Below are 21848 nucleotides of genomic sequence, written 5' to 3'. Positions count from 1 at the left end.
CCGAGCCCACACCAGGTCAGGGGGTAGAATATGTGTCCCATCCCTCCCTCCCCCACCCACCCACCCATCCGCCTCCCCCTTGCCCTGTCTCAAGAACAGGTTACATGAAGGAACTCTTGTTCCTTAAAATCTCCTAGATTCCCTGCACTATTGTCAGCATTTCTGGAAACAGGGTTTGAACTGGCAGGAAATAAAAGGATTATCTGTGGCTGTTGGGTGTTGATGAAACATTAGTGTTCCAAAGCTTCCTTATGTATTGGTTCTTCTGGCAGGATTTTAGGTTAATGTTTTTTTTTAGATCAAAGTTTTTTAGGTCAGTTGACCCAGCTCCATTAGTTTAAACCATTTGCTGCAGCAAATTTAAGGAAGACTTCCACAAAGGTCTCCAAGTAATCCTTCTGATCAAGGAAGCCCAGAATGTGGAAGCTCAAAGCAGAATGCCAGGAGGGCTTGCGAAGAACTGGTTATAACTGTGTTCACTGGTTTTGCTGTTGAAATGGAGCAGAAGGGTCTTTTGCATTTCTCTACTAGATTTCACTGCTACAATAGCCTCTTATTCTGCCTGCTCTGTTTCTCCTTTCCAGCCTGGCCTGCATCTGCCACTCTTTCCACTACGTCAAGCGCCTCATGGAGACCCTCTTTGTCCACAGGTTCTCCCATGGGACAATGCCCTTACGTAACATCTTTAAGGTGAGCAGTGCTGGGGATGAGGCTAAGGGATGAGGATCAGGAAGGGGCAAGCAATAGGACAGCTGTGGAGGGAAACCCTCGAAATTCCTTACTGTGGTTTTCAAGAAGTAAATGGTATTAGACATCTTCCTAGGAATGAGGGGATGGGGTCTGGCTTCCTCCTCTGCTTGAGCCTTTCCCAGGCTGTGAAGTTGGCATATTCAGCACATCTCCATTTTGCTACAACTTCACTGGATAACTGTTTATTAATGTGTTTATTTCTTTCTCTCCAGAACTGTACTTATTATTGGGGTTTTGCTGCCTGGATGGCATACTACATCAATCACCCGTTGTATACTCCACCAGGTGAGCCAAAAAATGAAAGGGAAGCTGGGGAGGAGATTTTGGTGGTTAGTGCTGGACAAGGATCCCTAATGGCTTTTAAAACAGATGGATATTAATGGGGTTGGTCTTTCTTGCCTTGTAATTTAGCAGAAGAATGTCTGGGAGGAAGTCTCAGGCTGTGCTCACACAAGTCACTGTCAACTCTTGGCATGGGAGATAATGTCCTGCAGACTCAGTTAGGTGCTAATTGGCCAACTTGACATATTAATAGGTGTATGATCATGACTGTATGTGACTCTTGTGTCCAGGAAATGCAAAAAGACTGGGGTGGTCCAGGTTCAAATTCCCCCCATAGCTGTTAAATTCACCAGATGACCTTGAGCCAGTCACACTCTCTGCCCTAACATTTTCTGTTTTGTCATCCCTTCAGCGTATGGACATGAACAAGTGAAACTGGCACTTATCATTTTTCTGGTAAGAACTTAAGGATGGAGTGTAATAGCCCCATGTGGAATTGAAGTAGATAAATATATATGTGTTAGAAAATGGGGCAGGAGCCATGGGGCAGGAGGCTGGAGGTGAACTTGGGGTGAAAGCTCAGTCACACAGAGGCAAGCATGTAAAGCAGAGGAGTTAATTTCTACAGAAACACAGCCGTGAAACAGTCAGGGCTTCCTATTTACGTTGTGAGACCAGGCCCTATACAGTGGGGATTTTCAGTGCTGAATAAGTGCTGGATTTTGCACAAACTGCAGTGGTTCCCCCCATGTAACAGAAAGCTTGTGTTGCATTGTGGAGCCAGGGAGGTAAAAATAGCTTTGAGGGGTGTGGGGGATCAGTAACTAGGTCAGAACTCTGCTGTATGGGCTGAGGACTAAGATTGCCAGTGGTAACTGGAAAAAATGAGGTCTTGATAACTAGTGCCTGGGCTGATGAAGATAGAGACTAGTTCCTCATTTTCCTATGGGTGCTACTGTGTTTAAAACCAAGCTACCACCTTCTGGTTGTTGATGTTAGCACCATCTACTCACGTGGCACTTACCAGAGAATGAGAGGGCAGGTTGCTTCCCCATGGGGCTTACAATCTAAAAATATCCACAAGGGGGAACAAAAAGAGGAAGGGAATGGAAATGGCGCCAGGATAAATGGGGAAGAGTTACTTCAGTTGCCCATGCTTTGGCTTAGTTACAGTAGGACAGCCTTTACCATTTGCCAACCTGGTGCCCTCCAGTTATTTTGAACTACATCCCTGGGGCTGATGGGAGGTGTAGACCAAACACCTGGAGGGCATCAGGCTAGCAGAGGCTGCAGTAGGAAATGGGTCTAGGGGGTTGTGCATCATAATCCCGACTTCCTTGATTTGAGCACTTGCTTACTGGTGCACAATTTTGGGGCTCAGCTCTGGAAAAGATGAAATGGTGGTACAAAAAAAAAAAAGGCTGTGGAGGGAGAGGATATCCTGCGCTGAGGGAGCAGGATCCCTCCAAGCCGATTCCTAAGATTTTTGCAAAAATGTGTCTGCACAGGCTTTTCATGGCATTCTTTCCATGCAGAAATGTCATTTGTGATTGGGGGGGGGGCTGTGAGAGGTCAGTGCTTGGTCTCTTCACGTGCCTATGTTGAAACTGACTCTGTTTCCTCTTGTAGTTCTGCCAGCTGGGAAACTTCTCAATTCATATTGCTCTACGGAACCTGCGCCCTGCTGGTGAGTACAGGGGAACCTTGTGGAGTGCCTCCCTAGCTAGAATAGGTGCATGGCAAGGGCCCTCTCTGGGTCTATCTTAAGGCTGTTCAACTGAAGGGACACGTACCATAAGGTACTGGCAGCCCAGAGCTGGTGAAACCCTGTGCAACTGCTCTTCAACAAAGGGAAAGTATTGCTGAGATTTGAACAGTCCTGAAAACCCTATGAACAGAGAACTTAGGGCCTGTGTGATTCATTTGTCCAACATTGGTGGGTTTTGCAGAGTCTACGCTGTGTTCTGAATAACCTTAGAGAAAAAAGAGTTGAGCAGGAAAGCAGAAGGACATTGAGTTAAAGAGGTTAGGATAGATGCAGATGGGGTGGAGGAGAGACAAAAGAAAATACTACTTCGCACAGTGCATAAGCTATGGAATTGGCTCCCACAAGAGGCAGTGGTGGCTGCCGACTTAGGTGCCTTTAGAAGAGGATGAGGCAAATTCATGGAGGATAAGGTTATCGGCGGCTGCTAACCCTGTAGGAACAGGATGCTGGACTAGATGGGCCACTGACTTGATCCTGCAGGGCTTTCCTTATGTTCCTATGCGGAACAACCAAGAGGGACAAGGAGTTATGTTGGTTAGAGCCTTGCTTCTGGGCCTTTTATTAAAGTACAGTGGTACCTCTGGTTACAAACTTAATTCGTTTTGGAGGTCCGTTCTTAACCTGAAACCGTTCCTAACCTGAGGTACCACTTTAGCTAATGGGGCCTCCCACTGCTGCACAATTTCTGTTCTCATCCTGAGGTAAAGTTCTTAACCCGAGGTACTACTTCTGTGTTAGTGGAGTCTGTAACCCGAAGTGTTTGAAACCTGAGGTACCACTGTACTCTCCTCCTCCTTTCAATCTCATTCATGCATACACTTACATACGTGCTCGCTCTCTCTTTTGCTGGGGTTGTGGAGGCCACATATGTCTTTATGTAGCATTGATACTTTTGGGTATTCTGGATTCTATGTGTCTAGGCATATACACGTAGTCCAACTGGGTTTTTGCTGCAGATCTTAGAACAGAAACACCTTGACAGATCTTGTTAAGTGACCATATTTTTGTAAGCTTATTCTGTGGGCTTCAGACAGAACATGTCTGAGAGAGGCGCCAAATGAGGTTTATTTACATGCCACTTGCCATAGGTGGGCTGTGCCAAAGCTGCTCTCAATTGAGTTGTAGTAGCTTGGTGTCCCTGGCTCAATTCTCTCTCTGGTGAAATGCATAGTTGGACGAGCAGGACCCCATGCAGGGGTTTCTGCAGATGCCGCAAGCTATGATGGAGCTGAGGATGCAGAATAATCTTGCTGTGCAAGTTGGTTCCACCAAAAAGCTCCCTGCTATACTAGAGACGAAGTGCCTTTAAGTACAGAAAACAGTACCATTTAAAAGTGTGTGTGTGTGTGTGTATTGCTATCTTTATGAAATGAAATCAAAACTCTTAATTCTCCCCCTAGGTTCTAAAGCCAGGAAGATCCCATTTCCTACCAAGAACCCCTTCACATGGCTTTTCTTGCTTGTCTCCTGCCCTAATTACACCTACGAGGTGAGAACAGGATAGAACTCTAAAGCAAATTAGAGGGTCTTGAATCTGGAAGGTGCCTCATGTGTCTTGTTCTGAACATGTTTTCACATGTATGGGCCTTTTCTGAAGTGTCTCCCCATTTGTGGAATGCTCTCCCCAGTGAGATTCGGCTAGTGCCTTCATTATACACCTTTAGGCGCCAGGCGGAAACATTCTTCATCCAGGCCGTTGGCTGATTAACATTCTATACCAGTGCTTTTTTCTGGGGGGGAAAGTGGGGGAACTCAACACAAAATTTGTTTTGTTTATTGTGGAACCAGTCGCAGGGCCACCCCCCCCAAGCCGAAAGGCTACTGGGTTGGTTTTTTAAAAATTTAGGTTGTTGTGAAGGGTCAGTTGCGCTGAAGGGTCTTCCCCGCCTTGCCTGCCACAATCCTGAGCTGGTGTTCTTCTCTTCCAGGTGGGATCCTGGATTGGCTTTGCCATTATGACTCAGTGCCTTCCAGGTAAGTCCTAGCCTGCTCTGAACAAAGCTGTCAGGTCTTAAATAACGATGTGCATGGGATAACAGTAGGGTTATGAATCAGGGTTGGTTGGTTGCCTGCAAGCCTCCCTCCAGTTCTTGATCAGGGATGTGGAAATGTTTTTGGACTCCCATCAGCCCCAGCAGTCTTGGATGATGCATGCTGTGACCCTCCAGATGTTGCAGGCCTGCATGGTCCCACATCTGTTCTAGATAATGTAGCCCAAGACAGGTATTGCTGTCTCAAAAATCCTATATTGTTGTAGAGTGGCTTGAAAGTCCAGCTTGAATGTACCTATGGGGCATGTTTTTTGCCTGTAGTTTCCCATCAGCTTGAGCAGTTACTTACACCAATGTGTGTTTACAGGTGTTTTGGGCATGGAAATTATAGAGATCTGTGTAGATTCCTAATGACATGCAACTTTCTCTTCCCTTGTCAATAGTGGCTCTGTTTTCCTTGGTTGGATTCATCCAAATGACAATCTGGGCAAAGGGGAAACACCGAAGTTACCTGAAGGAGTTCCGGGATTACCCGCCACTGCGTTCCCCCATTGTCCCTTTCCTGCTTTGAGCTGGAAGCCACTGCCTTCTTTTGTCTGGGCCGATAGTTCTGTTTTTGTTTTTTACCTTGTGAGCAGGTGTTATTGGAGTCTAAAATAAGATTTTCTCTTTCTGTGTACACTGTAATCTGAGGGAAGCTGTAGGGATTTCCTTCCTTTTGTAAGTAACTGTCCCTCCCTACATAATCTTTGACCATATCCCATTCCAAAGCCTTTCTGAGGCTGGGAGCAGCCTTCCCTACAAAGCACCCATTAAGTCAAAAGCTACAGCGAAGGGAACGATCCAGTGTTAAAGAGAACAAAGCAATGACTGAGCCCGAAGTCTACAGGAGCAGGTGCCGAAAGCTAAATCTAGGCAGCTGGAGCCTGGCCTAAACGGAATACTTTTTGCTCCACATAATGCTTAGGAGAGCACGTCTCTTCAGCTCTATGGTTCATCAATATAATTTAGGAGTTAAGTCTCCTAGCTCAGCTTTGTGCATTCTCCTTGACTAAGTGAGCCCTCAAGTGCCAAATACTGGCATAGCATAAATCTTCTGTGCTCTTTCTGGGATGCTTCCCCATTCTAAAAGCTAGTAGTACCTTTCTGAAGGGCATGGGACCGATGCAGGTGCGGCTGTCTTCATCTCTTAACACACCCTCAGGCCCTTGCTCAAAAAATAAGTGCCAGTTCCTGGAGGCTGATAAGTATGCTCTGAACAGCCAAATTAAGTGTACTCTTATTTTCCAATGCAGAGAGGATTATGTTAATTCTAGACACACAGGGCAGGTAGCAAGGTGCTATAGGGAAGTGTTTGCAGAAACTGCTGCTATAGAAGCCAAGAGGGCAGATAAGGTGTGACTGGGGAGCAGCTGTAGCACTTCAATACCATCTACAGTGCAAGCCAGCACCTCCTTCCTCACCCAGTATGCTAAGCATGAACTGTTTGGGATGGTAGGTTTCACCTTGAATAGCTGGCAGAGCCTTGAAGTGAGGGTATGAAAAACAAGGCTGCTACTTGTTTTGTTCAGTCATGCTACAATTTTTTTCTCGACTTTAGGCCCACTCCTGTTTGTTTTGTGTAAGTGGTATCAGAGCTGCTTTTGGAACCTTCAGCTGCACTGAAGTTATTTGGTGATGGGAAATACTTTTGATAGCTTGTAGCTATTTGTAGTCCCTAAAGAAGGAAGGAAAGGCTTGTAATCTTACTTTGGGGAAAATTCAACGTTAGAAATTTTGACAGCCTCCCTGAGAGGAACTTACTTCTCCTTTCCTGTTTAGTCTTAATGTCACTAAGGTTGCAATTCTACGTACACTTATTTGGAAGTGCGCCCCATTTAACTCAGTGGAACTTACTTCCAAGTAAACATGCCTAGGATCAGGTTGAAAGTTTGCAATAGTCTTAGTTTATGCTGCATGTGAGCAGTGAGATACTGGAAACCTGCTAGGTTCCATGGCAGCTGTTAAAAAAGAGCCACTGACTTGTTATGGTCTGTTTCATATGGAACTATCTTCCTTCTTGGATTTACACAAATAAAACTAATAAATCCCCTGGACTGTAGTAGGTTTTTCTTACTAGGGTGCCATGGAATTAAATGCAGAAGGAATGGAACCTTGAGTCACCCACAGGAGGGTTGTGTGCAAGGCAGCCTAGGAAAAAGGAAGAACAGAGCTTCAAATCATATTGGATTATCCTACCCCCAAAGGAGACAAGATGTTTAAAATCAGAAGCTAACCTTGAAATGGCAAATGCACTCCTACAACTTGATAAAATTCAATATAGGTTGAAGGGCTGGAATTATAAATTAACCAGTGGAATTTCTAGAAAGTGTATTCACCACTTGATCATCACAATAGTCACAGTTGGCTTGCTGGGTCAGAAAAAAAATCAGCAATGTGATTTTGGAAGCTCACAAGCTTATTGACCATCCCTGCTTTCTTGCCTCTAGCATCTGTGGCCAGCCAGTGTTCCTGGATCTTCCATGAACATATCTAATCCTATATACACACAAACAGTATATAGTTTTATTTAGTATTACTTTACTAAACATTAAACACTATTTGAGATTAAGGTGAAAATATGCAAGTATTTTCTCAAATTAGGGCAAAGTGCATTTTGTCTAGTGACACAAGGACACTAGAAACATAGGATTTTGTGGGAGAAACAACTTTTTACTCTTTAAATTCCGAGCCACTTAGAAAAGAGTGGTATTTTGAAAGCTTATTACAATTTAGAACTCCCAAAGTGTTGTTTCAGCAGCAACAACAAAAAAGTTGAGAACTTGTTCACAATTCTGTTTGCTAGATCTACACTAAGATACCAGAGGGCAAACACTTCCTACTGTAGATTCCTACACTAAGCAGGTGGCATTGGAAGTGTGGCTTTTGGGGCAGTCATCTTTCTCACTTCCCCAGCCAGGGTGAGGGTCATAAACTGCAGTTATAGAATGCCTGTGGTCCTACAGAAGTTTGTTGGACAACAGGTAGGAATTACTGGAGTCTAGTCACATTTGGAGGATTACAGATTTCCCACCTGTACTTCAGCTGAGCCAGAGGAAACACTATCCACATTTCAACCAGAACCTAATATAGCCTAAACCCTAACTTGGTGTCTTCCAGTTGCCCTGGACTACAACTCCCAGCAGACAGCATGGCAAATGACTGGGAATAGTTGTACGTAGTTCAAAACATTTGGAGTGCAGCAGCTGGCTGGGGAAGGTTGACCTAACAGAAAGTTTGATACAGTGTTGGTGCCACAAAGTCTGACTTCTCCAGGTTTGCCTGGGACCTACCAGCTCCTCCCAGGTATAGGTAAATTCACACCCTGCCCCACAGATACTGGCTCCCTTTGATCCCTGCCTACCTCCTGTCAAACTGGAGGAGCAGTAGCTCCTTATGACTGTATGTAGAACAAGACACCTAAAATAAGTCATCATTGCCAGGCAAAAATGAACAAGGTTTATGCAGTGGAGACCTACCCCCCCACAACTGCATTCAGGAAAAGAGTGACAAGTGAAAACAGCTGTGTGCACAGTCAAGACTGGCAGCTAAAACACATAACGGTTGGTATTTTGTCTGTGTTTGTCTCTCTGCGCTTTAATACAGTACTAGTTAATACTTCCAGCAACCCACAAAAGGGACACCACGACCTCTTCCTTTAAAATAGCAACTACAGAAGAGACTTAAGGGGAAGGGGTGGGGATTTTTGACCATAAGAGAGGCTTCTTGAAGGCTAAGAAGCCTTCATTAGCTCTATGTTCAACTGCTATCCATTTCATCTCAGGAACTGCACAGTGATTGTTTCAGACAGAACCACAGGATAATGTCTTTATTGTTTTCAACATAACAGACCTAGTGGATTCTGCAAGCCTCTTGTTGAAGGAGCCAGGAGGCACACCAAAGCCAGTTAGGATGCTGCCGCCGCTGCCGCTTTTGCCTTTTGTTCAATGCGCTTCTTCCGAGCCAGCAAGCGCCTCTCCCGTTCAAATTCTTTCATACGCATGACATAGCTACAGGAAAGCACACAAGTGCAAGTTAGGTCAGAGCAACCGACACTTCTCCCCAGGCCAAAGGATACTATCTGGCTTGAAACCCTCATAAAAGTTCTCTCCCTCCCCACTTGAACATTCTTATATTCTGCAGAGACATCTGTAGCGTGTATATGGATATCTACCTAGTGCACCCTTCCCCAAGTCGTCATCTGCTGATATGGGATCAGTGAGATATCCTACATTCTGCTTACCTTTCCTATCGGGAGAGAATACTGTCAAAAATATTTGCCAGTTTAGAAGTCTCTTGAACCTGGAAGGACTTGTATAAAGACTGGTGAGATGCTTTGAGTGAAGCAACTCAAAAAGCCAACTCAAAGCTCACTCAGCATTAAGGAAGAATAGTTAACAGATCAGTATATAAGATTTCACCCTACCCACACCACCAAAGGGGTTGTGACACCCCTGCCCATATGCTACCTGTTAGTCTTGCTAAATTATTATGGTAGACAGAGAAAAAGTGATACAGGAGTGTTAGCAAGAAGCTAACTTGGAAGGCTGATTTACAGGAAGAAGGGAGGCATAGCTCTGACTTACTCCAGGTGTTCACAGTAATCCCATTCATGACGCTCATGTTTGCACCCAAAGATATTTGGAAATTTGTCACGTTTGCACTTCGCAAACTTAAGGAAGTAGTGTGCACAATAGTCTCGCATGTCAAGAGGAAGCTGAGCCTCATTCATCTGCTGCTGTGTTGCTATCATCACTGCATGGGAAAATGGAAGGGGATAAAATGAACAGAAGTGAGGTCAGGATCCAGGCAGGGTCAACCTGATCAACTGTCATCAACCCGTTTGAAACCTCTGTAGTGGCTTATGGCCTTTGGAAACCTGATCTGCAAATTAGATTAGCTATTAAAGTTGATAGACCATTCCAGTATAAATCCAAGTGTTACATCCTCACAGTAATCATAACTAGTCAACACCAGTGAAAGAATTCAGAGTTCCTGCCCTGCAGTTAGAGCTGTGCCTTAAATCTTATTTAAGCATATTTTAAACAAATGCATGACCTTTCTATAGAGACAACACAGTCACTCTCAAATCAGACATCTCAAGGAGCGGGTGCAGCTCGCACACTAGCTTGAACTGTACAAATGCACTCCTGGCCATTGCAGAAACCTGGACATCCATGCTCGGGGCTGAGCCCAGGCAAAGTCCAAATTGCAAAGTTGTGACTTCAGGAGAAGTGTTACCTCGTCCAACAAAGGCTGAATCCCTATTGCCTGGTCTGCCTTCTAACTGACCAAGAGCACCTCTGCCTTGTTGGGATTAAGTTTCAATTTGTTCACTTTCATCCAATCCATTACTAATGACAGATGGTGGTTTTGAACCGAAGAAGCTTCCCTGGATTTAGCTGAAAGGAGAAATAGAGCTGAGTGTCATCAGCATGCTGCAGACACTAAACCCTGAAACTCCAGACAACCTCTCCCAGCAGTTTCATATAATTGTTAAATAGCATGGGAGACAGAACAGAACCCAAGGGGCACCACAGGCCTGCAGCTAATGCGTGGAACTGAAGTCCCCCAGCATCAACTTCTGGGTTCACCCCTCCAGGAAGGAACAGTCCCATTCCAACAAAGCGGCCCAGAAGGGTATCAGGGATCTAGCACACGTGGTAGCTCTCACATTTCTCGTGTCCACATCCTCAGGAGGCTGCACAAAATGAAAAGCATCCATTAACAGTGAAGAAGCAGGGGCCAAAGTGACACCCACCGGGCCTGTTATCAACTATAGCATCCCAAGTCAGAACGGATCTAAGCAATTTTGCAAGCAAAGCGCAGAGCAAACCTATTTTTTATTCTGGGAGGCGAAGACGCCCCCTCACTTTCATCCTCACAAACACCCTGGGATCATCCGACAAGCTTCACAGCCACCTCCGTATTATTATTATATTTTACAGTTATGCAACACCTTTCATCCCAAAGCATTTTAAAAGGTGCATGATGCCCTGTAATGGATTCCTCTGTGAAAGTGTTCTCATGCAAGAGTGAGAAAAAGAAGGATTTAAACACGGCAATGCGACAAACACCTGTTCTTAAATAACACTGCCTCCAACATGGCTCTCCGGCGATGCTGGCAGATAAGCAGAGCGAGCCCAGGGCGGGAGCACTTTCCAGCTCGGGAAGGGGGGTCTCTGTCCAGCGTCACTCAGGATCTTCTGTCGCCTCCCCTTGTCTCATGGGCCGGCCCTCGCACACCCACCCACCTCCGGGAGAGAGAACCTACCGGTACCTCGCAAGTTGGTGGCGAAGCCTGCCTGGCGGGTCAGGCTGGGCTTGAGGGCTGAGCCAGGCGAAGGCTCCGGGAAGAGGCGGAGCCAAGCGGTGGGTGACCTTCGCCTTCCCCTTCTCCTTCCCTCCCTCCCCGCTCAGCTCAGCTCGGCTCACCCCGTTCCTTGCGCTCCTCGGGGAAGCCGAAGTGGGGGTCGAAGGTGGGCATCTTGAGCGGGTCCGGCTCCACCTCCTTGTCCCATAAATACCGGCGAGCCAGATGAGCCCCCATCTTGGCCGCCTCCAACCCGCTTCCTAAGGTTGCTGTTGCTATTTCCCGCCCCGCCTTTCCACCATTCCGGAAGCGGAAGTAAACCCCCTTTAAAAAAAAGTCTTCCGGTAACAAATGCATGCCGCTGTCGCAGAGCTACGAAACGGTTAGAGAGATGCATCGTCTCTGATATGCCGTTTCCTGTTTCCGTGTGAGGCGCCATTTTAAAATATTCCTGGGCAGCTGACCTGAAAATTAAATGGAGAAAAACCACACTTTTAAAACGTGGCTGTTGCTGGGCACCAGCGTGCTGTCCCGTGAACGAATGAAATACCACGAAAGAGGGTGGTTTTATTGCTCTTTTAAACTTATTCCTTGCTAGTGTGTGGAACTTAAAAAAATTTGGTTTTCCAACATCCGCCTCGCTATTGCAAATCCCAATGCAGAAAACGCCGCATTGCAGGAATTGCAGGCTGTGGCTTGGAGAGAGTAGCCCTCCAAGTGACTATTGTAAACTGAGGGTTATGTGAAAGTCGTTTGCAACAACCGCATAATGGAGTCCTATGGTTACACTTCTACTGTAGATTGGGAATTGGGCTGAAACTAGAATTTCAAGGCATGTGGTGCTGAGGTTTTTTCTTTTTTAATATTTGTGGCAGACATAGTATGCCCCTCCCCCGTGTAAAATGGCGACCCCAAATTAAAAAAACCTGATGACTTATATATACACATGTCTATAATTTTTCTAGCTCTACAGCCATTACGATCTACATTGCAGTGGGAAGAGTGGCCAAAACGGATGCCTCTGCTTTTAACATTTTCAGCTGGGAATATGTTGTGCTGCAAAATGTGGAACTTAACACCTTAGATTTCAAAAAGTAGTTTTGGAATTGTAGTCATTTTAACATGTATCATAATTAACTCAGTGCAACTCAGCAAACACCGCAGCAATGCCATCTATTACTTTTGTCCTCACACTGCAGTAGGGCTGGGAAAGTAGTAACCAACCTTGCAAGTGTAGTTCACTGTTATATTCCCAACACAAGTTGAAGGATTTTGCTGATTAAGATTGCAGTAGCGTATAGCAGCTCTGTAATGCAGTCCAATGTTAACATTGTAGGACACAGGTGAGGTTGGAATCTAGTTTGTTTTGTAAGAGATTATTCCCTCATGGGGTACACAAGAGCCCTTGCAAAGTCCTTTGCAGGTTCTCCATTGGTAGGAGTAAAAAACAGGCCAACCAGAGAAAACTGAGAAGCAAATCCGCTAGTAAGCTTAATCTTTATTGAAGCTGTTGCAACAGCGGTGAATTTCAGGGAAAAAGACCCAGAACCAAGCAAGCATGCTCTTATAAAGACATTTCAAAATCCCCCTTGGAGTCTAGCCCACCCCCAGAAACATCAATCACGGAAGAGGTGTAACCCAAGCTCATCACCCAGATGCATCACACCTACACCACACAAAAAGGCGTTTTCTGATGCCTCTTCTCAGTAGCCTGGCCATTCCTTTGAGATGGTAATCTTCTTTAATTCCTGGAACAATTAAATCCCTCACCCCTCCTTCCTTGCAGAGACCCATTTGGTAAACATATGGTCATTTTGAGAGTCAAAATGGTGTGAGACCTGTCTGCCTCAGACATGTGGCCTGTTTGCTTGGAAAATTAATAACAATTATTATAATATATATATATATATATATATATAAGAATTGTAAATTCTTATAACATTTGGATTTGGAAGGGGGGATCCCCTGTGCCTCTCAGTTTGCAGCAAAAGTATTTTTACTTTTAACGGGGTGGGGGGGCAGACCTCCTCCCAGCAGGTCAATCACTCCATTGCATACTGATGCCTTGTGCTCCATTGACTTGCATGCAGGCTGCCTGCATTTTTAAATGTTCAAAACTTTTTTTTTTAATGCATGAAGTAAGGCCCAAGTTAGAGTAGGGGCTTATGTCTTTGATGCTAACTTTTCTTTAACCTCTCTCAGCCCCAAGCTCTGTATGCAGAAGCCCTGCTTGTATACTCTTAGTGCTACACTAGGAGTTGCCAACACAGTACCTGTATGCTCAGTGTCTACTGAGACATTTCGTGATACTCACAGGGTCCCCTCCCCCAGCTGAAACTTGACTTGAATGAATAGATTGAATCAGTAGGCTGAAGAGCTGAAAATTGATTTGAAGGAATCTGTTAGAATAGATTGTTGAGTGTGCTTGGGTGTCTTGTGTACGCATCAGTCCAAATAGGTTGGTGAGCCCTGTAAGCAGTTCTAAAAAAGACTCCAAAAACTCAGATTTTCTCCATTGTGATTTTAAATTTTGACATCAAACTCTGAACATAACGCTCCAAAGAAGTGAGAATCACTTCTAGATACAGGCTATATAGGACATAAAAGACTAAGAAAGAGTTGATACATCGCATTAGCATCACAGCTGCTTCAGACATGGTTATAATGCTGCCAGTTTATATATATCTATGCACTAGATTAAAAGGACCACTTTTACTTACATGTCCTTTGGATGACCTATTCTAAAGTGGGCTAGAACAAATTCCTGGGACTATCTCCAGGTAGGTGCTTACTTGAGTGATCAATTGGGAGGAGTGCTTCAGCGAGGCTTTGTGGGTGGTTTTGCTGTTTTTAGGAATAAGAATTTTGAGTGGAAAGTATCCCACAAATTTGCAGATTAACACAAATTGGATGGGATTTGTGGGGTACAAATTGGAAGATAAGGTTAGAGCCCAAGGGCCCAGGAATAAAGTGGGAAAGCACTCACTTAGAAAATGTACTGTTGAAAAGGTCCTGAGGATTATAAACAATGATAAGGAATTCTACATACAATGTCACTTTAACACCATGGCTTCCCCCAAAGAATCCTGGGAACTGTAGTTTGTTAAGGGTGCAGAGATTAATTAAGAGTTTCCAGCAAGTTTAACAAACTGCAGCTCCCATAATTCTCTGGGGAGTGGTAAATGAGTGCCATGGCGTGGATGTGACCACAAGAACTACAACTGCTATTATACATTTAGTAAGTCTATCCCTGGTGCTTTTACCCATATGCTAGCAAGGTAGCAGGTAGGACCCTGAAAAGAGCAATAGCTAGAACAGGGAAAGCTATCTTCTAAGGAGGGGGTGATACCAAGCAGACTGCAGTTTGTTTGTGAAAGACATAACTGCAGACTAAGCCTGTGTTCACACTCCCGTTTACGGTGCATTCACTGCATTTCCAGTGCTAAGTTATTTGTGTTCATATAACATTATCCAAGTGCTTATGTTTCCTGTACTTTCTTACTAGAGGAGGAATTCACCTAAGGGTCTTGTCAGTGGAAGCCCTGTGCAAGGACTTCCATGTGTGCAATGGGGTTTTCCCTCCTCCCCTCATGTGCCCCTCTGATATTGGCTCTGGGAGTTGGGCGAACCCTCAGAACAGCACTCCAATCACTGTGAAGCTGGTTTAGGAAACAATGCTTCAAATTGTAACAAAGTACAAGATACATATGCATTTTGGATAACATTGTGTTAAAATGGATTTAAAACCCAGCACTGGAAATGAAGTGAGTGCCGCAGAAAATGGGATGGCGAACACATCCTAATGTCAAAACAAAATAAAAAATTCCTTCCAGTAGCACCTTAGAGACCAACTACCACCACCCTTCTGAGTAATACCCCTCCCCACTCTCTCACTATATATGAGGGTCTGGTGACTTCTGTTTCAGTGTATCTGAAGAAGTGTGCATGAACACGAAAGCTCATACCAAGAACAAACTTAGTTGGTCTCTAAGGTGCTACTGGAAGGAATTTTTTTGTTTTGTTTTTTGTTTTGTTTTGACTATGGCAGACCAACACAGCTACCTACCTGTAACATCTGAATGTGTTGTTTCTTAAATCAGCTTCATCCCAGTTGGATGCTTTTAGTCACTCCTAATTCATCTGCAGCCAAGGTGGGAACACCTTTGCATAGTGTTAAGACAACCCTGCTGTGCTGATATGAAACCCACCCACTGTGAAACACACCAACTTCACTATGCTTTAATGTGGAAATGTGAGAACACCCTGAGGGCTTGCAACCACTTTCATTCAATGGGTTAGCTAAGAGTTCCATGTATTTGGACAATGGCTGGAGGTGGCTGTTGCCCAAAGACATCTAGACAACACATGCCACACTAATGATGGTCTCAAACACCCACACAGCTTTGGTCATTTAGGGAATATCCAGAGAGAGAACTCCTTGAAGTTTGTGTCAAGGATCCCATATAGGAAGATCTCCTTCGGGGTTTGTTTGTTTGTTTTAGCAATTGCAACCTGTTGGCTTCTCACAGACAAAGTGGACTTTTAAATTACAGGCAATGTCATTCCAATTACCCTCCTTATAAAGGACAGCACAATCTTCCACATTATTTTTATTGTTGGGCTCTCCTGGCCTCCAGAACCTGTAACAGAGAAGCACAGTTAGTACAGATTTGTGAAATCGCTGCAGAAGAGGCTTGCTGAATTCTGTGGGTGCCTTCTACATTTGTAGGGAACCAAAGTTGGGGACCACCTGATCACAAATCAGACCTCATTGTGCTCCAGAGAGCAAATATACTATACAAAGCTGGTCAAAAAAGGAGGTATGACATGGGACAGTGAAAAAACAGGAGGAGGAGAGGTAATGCTTCAAAGTGGCAGTGAAAGATAACCATGTACTGATTCTTACTGATTTCATTAATAGAGATATTTAGGGACAAATACCGTATTTTTCGCTCCATAGGGCGCACCGGACCATAGGGCACACCTCGTTTTTAGAGGAGGAAACAAGAAATTTTTTTCCCCTGGTTTTCCTCCTCTAAAAGCCCTGTTTTTTTGAGGATCAGCTAAAAGTTTTGCAGCTTTTTTGCAAAGGGAAAAGCCCTGGTTTTTTGAGGATCAGCTAAAGGTATTGCACCTTTTTTAGCAAAGGGGGAAAAGCAAAGAGGAAAAGTCCCATTTTTATGGGGTTCAACTCACATTTCTGCAGCTTCTAAAGGAAAGGGAGCCTTTTCTACAGTTTCCAGACAGATAATATAATCAGCCAGTCACATGTCGCTGGGGAAACAAACAACCTCCCTCTGCAGCACATTCAACAATGGAGGGCGGGGCTGAAAGGGAGCCGGGGACTCTTATCTCTCTCCCGATCTCTTGCTGTTCAGCTGCTGAGCAGGGTCCTTTCAACACCCCTTTTCTCTTTGTAAAATAAAAAGCATGATCCTCTTTTGGCCCCTGGGCAATTCAGCTCCAGGGACCACCATTCACTCCATAAGATGCACAGATATTTCCCCTTACTTTTTAGGAGGAAATAAGTGCGTCTTATGGAGTGAAAAATACGGTAATATGTCTTGCAGCTCATTCAGACTTCCTTTTGTGCCATATTTCAGCCTCACACTTGAAAGCTCTGTGTCTGAACAGGGGGGTGGGGGGTGGGGGAGGGGTGTTGGTTCCTGCAGCAACCCACGTTTTACCTCTGAAATGGGGCAAACGGCAATCTGATGAAACCCGCTTGCCGTTTGCTCCAATTCAGCGGTAAAACGTGGGTTTCCTCAGGGAAAGCGCCAGGACAAAGAACAAAGCTTGAGCAGCTCCACTAGGTCAAGCCAAGGGACTGGATCCTATAGAAGGAGCTTAACAGAAAGGAAGTTTCTGTCCCCTCTGTCCTTCCGCCTCCCAGAAAAGCTTCTCCAGAGTAATAAACAATGTGGGATGTTGCTCTGGCCAGTTTTATGCAATCCTCTTTTCCCACAACAGTCCCCTGAGCTGCATTCCACATTGTTATCCCCCCGCCCCACACCACATGACCCCCTTGAGAAGCTTTCAGGGACACAGGAGGCTGCAGGGTAAAAGAGGAATGGCTATGTGGCTCCTGGGAATTCCTGACACCGTTCTGCCCCCTGCCTTTTCCCTGTAAGGGGTCCAGAAAGAAGAGCTAGGCACCATCCACATACCTTTCCGTTGGTTTTGATCCATCAACCCACTGCCACGCTCCCTCTTTCACTGCATCACTTAAGCCAATCCAGACCGAGGTGAGCTTTATTTTTGTAACCACAAAATCCTAGGAAGAAAAACATGTAGCACCTTCATAAATGCTGTGGCACATGAAATCCATAGTTTGCCTAACTACAATATGTTGCTGTAATAACAATGCATTCAGGGGATCGGCCTGAATGATTGCTCAAGAATTCCGCCACCCCAATCCTGTGACTCGGTCATGGGTTCGAGCCCCTCGTTGGGCAAAAAGATTCCTGTATTGCAGGGGGTTGGACTTGATGATCCTCATGGTCCATTTCAATTCTATGATTCTATGCCTATACTTGCGTATTCCTGTTGTAAGGATTGTCACTGATGGCCCGAGGGTCTCCTCCACATGACCAGTTTACTGAGCATTCATCATGATTTGCTTGCACACAGCTTACAGGGAGATTAGGTTATGTCTAGTCTTTATTCAGCATTTATTCTGGTTTGTAGGGCCTACACATTCTCTTTGAGAACTACAAAAGCCTGATTTTTCTTTCACTAGGGTGGATTTGTTGCACTAGGGTGACAAAGGACTTCAATCAACCTTAACGGTGCACACCTAAATTTCTGGTGTGCACTTGAATTTCTCCCACAAAATAGGGACCATCTGGAAGCACCCTGAATGGCTGGCCTTTTGCCTCCATTTCTGCTCCCTGCAGAGGATGATGCTATCAATTTGTGCGTGGGCAGGGGAGAGAAACATCTATGTGGCCTTAGGCTACTTGGAGGGAAGGTGGAATATAAATGCAGTAAACAGACAGAATAAGTGCAAGACCTGTAAAACTTGCCCACTCAGAACTGATATATGTGTGACAATCCATTAGCTGATTTTAAAAATTAAAAATGGATTACCAGAGTGGTGATGTATTTGCTTAGGTTTCCCTATACTCTTCTCTACCCAGATATTGCCTAGGTGGAGGAAAGCAACAGCTAGGAACTGGAAGCTGCTTGAATTCTTAGGAAAATCTGGTTTGGATAGAGTTTAACTACAGGGCCAAACAAAATACAGTTTTATGAATGAACAGAGCAAATGTGCCTTATGACCAAAGGTGCTGCTCAGACCTGCTCACGCTTGCTGTTAATAATGACCAGGTGGGAACTGATAGTAATGCAGAATTTTCTGGCATCTTCCCATTGTTTTTCGTCTGCTGAGTAGTAGTAGCAGCTTCCTAGAAACGCATGCCAGGATAGAGGGTCAGTCCTCCTGGAGATTTCTGAAAGAGGGAAAAGTTTTATATGGAAACTATCAATAATAATAGTGGCAGTAAAGGAAAGATTGATTAACTGGAGTGCAAGCTGAACTGTAGCAGAACAGAAACAATTCTGATTGCAACAAACATAGGATGCCTCCCAGGGCCGTCTTAAGCACATCTCGTGCCGTGGCGCAAAAATCCCTCCGGCGCCCCCCCCTCAGTATTTAGAACTTGGGGCCATCTCGTAGCCCCAGAAGCCTCCGCCCATAGAAGCCGCCGCCAATGTGGTGGCCGCGGTGCGGCCGGCCAGACCGCCGGAACCCCATGCTCGCTTGCACCTCCTCCACTGCCTGACAGTCCGCTGCCGGTTCCCGCGCAGGCGCTGGAGGCGGAATTTTCGTCCAAAAGGAGCAGCATAAGTTGGAGCAGCACTATAAGAGCGAACGGATGTTGTGGCGGCGAGTAACACCGAGAGGGAAATTAAGAGAAAGGAAGGCTTGCAATTCCTTATTGCCTCCCCCACCCCCACATTCTCCGAGGCTAACAGCCAGGGGGTTGGCGTTGGCCCACTGAGAAGAGAAGTTAAGATTTTTGGCTGCCCCCTAGATCCGAGCCAATGTTGCTGACGGGAAAGGCACGGGAGTGATGGGGCTGAGGAGAAGGCAAAGTAGCATGCCACCTCTCCGCCCGCCTCTCTCCCGCGCTGGCCACCCCTCTCCCGCGCTGGCCACCCCTCGTCATAGGGGCTGGGTGGCGCGGTGCGCCACCCAGCCCCTATGATGAGACGGCCCTGATGCTTCCTTATACATTGCTATCTGGGATTAGAACCACTAAGATGGCAAGACACATCTCAGGGTTAGGAATTGTTATAGTGTGGTCTAAAACATGGAGGTTGGGCGTTCCCCCTCTACTATCCCTGCATGGAGCCCCAGTTTGTGAAATAGATTTGACCAGAGGTTTCCATGGATAAATTCTGTTCAGTGATACTTTTTGCTTTTCTATCAGTTGCTTACATCTTGTTCCTCTCGCACGTACCTCTTATAGTTTCCAATGCACTCATTTTTCCATCCAATTTAGATATATGTTCCTCCACTTTTCTATCAGTTGCTTCGCTCCTCTTGTCAATACGTTCTTCTAAAACTTTAAGTTCTTTCAGAAAAGTGGTCTTTAATTTGTCAGCTGTTAGAGGGACGATTGAAACATCACAGCTTTCCTGTGGGCAGCTGGTATTCAGCTTCCCGAGCTCAGAGAAGATGGCGGCATCTAGAAGGGCAAGAGATGGGCATCATTGCATGAGCACCCTAGAGCCCCACACCATTGTTGCTGCTCCTCCAGAGGCATGTCTGCAGTCAGACATTTTATGGGGAGGGAACCTAAGCAGACAGGGAAGGGATCATTACAGAACAACAGGAATGCAAAGCCAATACAGTGGTGCCCCGCTAGACGAATGCCTTGCTAGATGAAAAACTCGCTAGACGAAGGCATTCGTCTAGTGGAAGGCTGCCCCGCAAGATGAAATTGTCTATGGGGCTGCCCCGCAAGATGAATTTTTTTTCCGTCTAGCGAAAACCGCGGTTTGCATTGCCACTTCGCTAGGCGAAAAAACCGCTAGACGAAAAGATTTGCAGAATGAATTATTTTCGTCTAGCGGGGCACCACTGTATGTGCAAAGTTATTTAACATTACAGTGGTACCTCGGGTTACAAACTGAATTCGTTCCAGAGGTCCGTTCTTAACCTAAAACTGTTCTTAACCTGAGGTCCCACTTTAGCTAATGGGGCCTCCCACTGCCGCCGCGCCGCCACGCCGCCGCTGCACGATTTCTGTTCTCATCCTGGGGCAAAGTTCTTAACCCGAGGTACTACTTCCGGGTTAGCAGAGTTTGTAACCCGAAGTGTTTGTAATCTGAGGTGTTTGTAACCCAAGGTACCACTGTATTAAATAAATAAAATGAAATGAAATGTAATTTCATATTTTAGAGAGAGAGAAATATGGGTCAATTATCCCAGTGCCTTTGCACTCACAGACCAGTTTACATCTTCCCACTTCACTTCTTCCTGAACATTTAAGTACGGTAGCATACTGCATGCACGGCCTTCCTTTTAACTTTTGTAGTAAAAATACTAAATGCTTATTTTCAAATGAAAGCTAAATATTCAAAGTGGGGAGCTAGAATATATGTGAAGACCCCAGCCCTGCCTGTGCAGCTCTCCCTGACAGAATACGGGGGATTCAATCAGGAATTCCCCATTTCCATCCATTGGTAACACTCTCTGACTTGGGAGAGGGACTGTTGGGTTCTGTGAGGCACAGAGCCCCTCCAATGGTACCGTGACTGGCCTTGTGCTTTCCAAGGCTCAGCCAAAGGGATTGACCTACCCGCCCACCGCCCAACTTTCCAATGTAATTACTGAGATCTGAAACTTGCAAAGATGACAGTCTTGGGAGATGCCAGCCAAACCACAGAGAGATATCAAGCTCATTTGTTTGTACACAGCCCTTCCTATCCTTCTTTGCTCCAACACCACATTGGTTCACCATATATGTGTACATATAAATCTTCTCTCCCTTTTGAGTCTCAGTCCCTCATTGATTTTATCTCTTGAAGCTGAGGCGCTCCACAGTGTGTCTTGACACACATGGACACCTCTCCTACTGCTTGCACTCACGCTGTACGAGGAGAATGATGCCGATCAGGAGATCAACAAGAGCCAGGAGCAGAACCAGGCAGTTTCTCCAACAGCCTTTCCATTGGGCCGGAGTTAAGGTGCATTGAGCTGTGGCTGTGTGGAGAGAGAGAAAGGGGGGGGGGAGATTTGAAACAGCTCAGAATGGCAACTCCAAGAAAAAGGAGAAACCAATAGCAAGCAGGCTGCAGCTACTGCCATGGTGAGGCATTGCCAGTGCAAGGGTGCCACAAAGGCATTCAGCATAGCATGCTGGAACTGTGGAGAAGCTGGGGCAATTGTAAGGGTGATATAAGCAGGGGAGGAGGAAGGGGGGCGATGGGAGCGCACCGCCCCGGGCAGCGCGATCCCAGTGGGGTTCCATCGCAGCTGCCCCCCCACGCTGTGTGCCACGCCCCCAGAACGCATGCCCCGCCCCTTTGGGCAGCGCATCCCACCCCCGGGGCATGTGCCAGCCCTGCCCCCACCTGCTCCCCGCCTCCAGTGCCGGAGCATGAAGCTCCGCCACTGGATATAAGCTATGCTGTGGATACAAAAAGCCATGTTCTGAGTGATTGTCTGCAATATGTTAACCAGCAGGGTTGCCAT

The 21848-nt window shown here is 45.7% G+C and overlaps 3 protein-coding genes across 4 annotated transcripts in view; 1 reads left to right on the top strand and 2 right to left on the bottom strand.

The window, feature by feature from the left end:
• The window catches only part of TECR (trans-2,3-enoyl-CoA reductase), a 30988-nt gene extending 24101 nt beyond the window's left edge, over positions 1-6887 (top strand). For both annotated transcript variants that reach the window (XM_033139673.1, XM_033139671.1), the window contains 7 exons: positions 585-690; positions 963-1035; positions 1445-1488; positions 2662-2719; positions 4201-4289; positions 4729-4774; positions 5235-6887. In XM_033139673.1, coding sequence (XP_032995564.1) covers positions 585-690; positions 963-1035; positions 1445-1488; positions 2662-2719; positions 4201-4289; positions 4729-4774; positions 5235-5362 — 544 coding nt within the window. In that variant the 3' untranslated portion in view covers positions 5363-6887. The remainder of the gene's footprint in view (positions 1-584; positions 691-962; positions 1036-1444; positions 1489-2661; positions 2720-4200; positions 4290-4728; positions 4775-5234) is intronic.
• Positions 6888-8628: 1741 nt separating this feature from the next.
• Positions 8629-11424, bottom strand: NDUFB7 (NADH:ubiquinone oxidoreductase subunit B7). Its single transcript, XM_033139670.1, has 3 exons — positions 11266-11424; positions 9417-9585; positions 8629-8840 (listed from the first exon to the last, which is right to left on the bottom strand). Exons 1-3 carry the CDS (start codon positions 11378-11380, stop codon positions 8738-8740), a joined length of 387 nt encoding a protein of 128 aa, XP_032995561.1. The 5' UTR covers positions 11381-11424; the 3' UTR covers positions 8629-8737.
• Positions 11425-15641: 4217 nt separating this feature from the next.
• Positions 15642-21848, bottom strand: LOC117039275 (CD209 antigen-like protein C). Its single transcript, XM_033136372.1, has 6 exons — positions 21794-21848; positions 21243-21398; positions 19609-19836; positions 18443-18594; positions 17311-17417; positions 15642-15783 (listed from the first exon to the last, which is right to left on the bottom strand). The coding sequence occupies exons 1-6, from the start codon at positions 21846-21848 to the stop codon at positions 15642-15644; spliced, it is 840 nt and encodes a 279-aa protein (XP_032992263.1).

Source organism: Lacerta agilis, chromosome 2 (assembly GCF_009819535.1).
Source record: "Lacerta agilis isolate rLacAgi1 chromosome 2, rLacAgi1.pri, whole genome shotgun sequence".
In the NCBI taxonomy this organism is placed as follows: Eukaryota; Metazoa; Chordata; class Lepidosauria; order Squamata; family Lacertidae; genus Lacerta; species Lacerta agilis.
The sequence above is the reverse complement of the archived record's forward strand: the minus strand, read 5'-3'. Positions and strand labels throughout refer to the sequence as shown.

Coding starts and splice junctions, on each gene's coding strand:
- NDUFB7 (XM_033139670.1), bottom strand. CDS start 11,380: ATGGGGGCTCATCTGGCTCGCCGGTATTTATGGGACAAGGAGGTGGAG. Junction 9,586..11,265: donor CGAGGAGCGCAAGGAACGGG/GTGAGCCGAGCT, acceptor TTTCCCATGCAG/TGATGATAGCAACACAGCAG. Junction 8,841..9,416: donor GATTACTGTGAACACCTGGA/GTAAGTCAGAGC, acceptor GCTTTCCTGTAG/CTATGTCATGCGTATGAAAG.
- LOC117039275 (XM_033136372.1), bottom strand. CDS start 21,848: ATGGCAACCCTGCTGGTTAACATATTGCAGACAATCACTCAGAACATG. Junction 19,837..21,242: donor CATCATTCTCCTCGTACAGC/GTGAGTGCAAGC, acceptor TTGCCCTTCTAG/ATGCCGCCATCTTCTCTGAG. Junction 17,418..18,442: donor TTAACAGCAAGCGTGAGCAG/GTCTGAGCAGCA, acceptor TTTTCTTCCTAG/GATTTTGTGGTTACAAAAAT.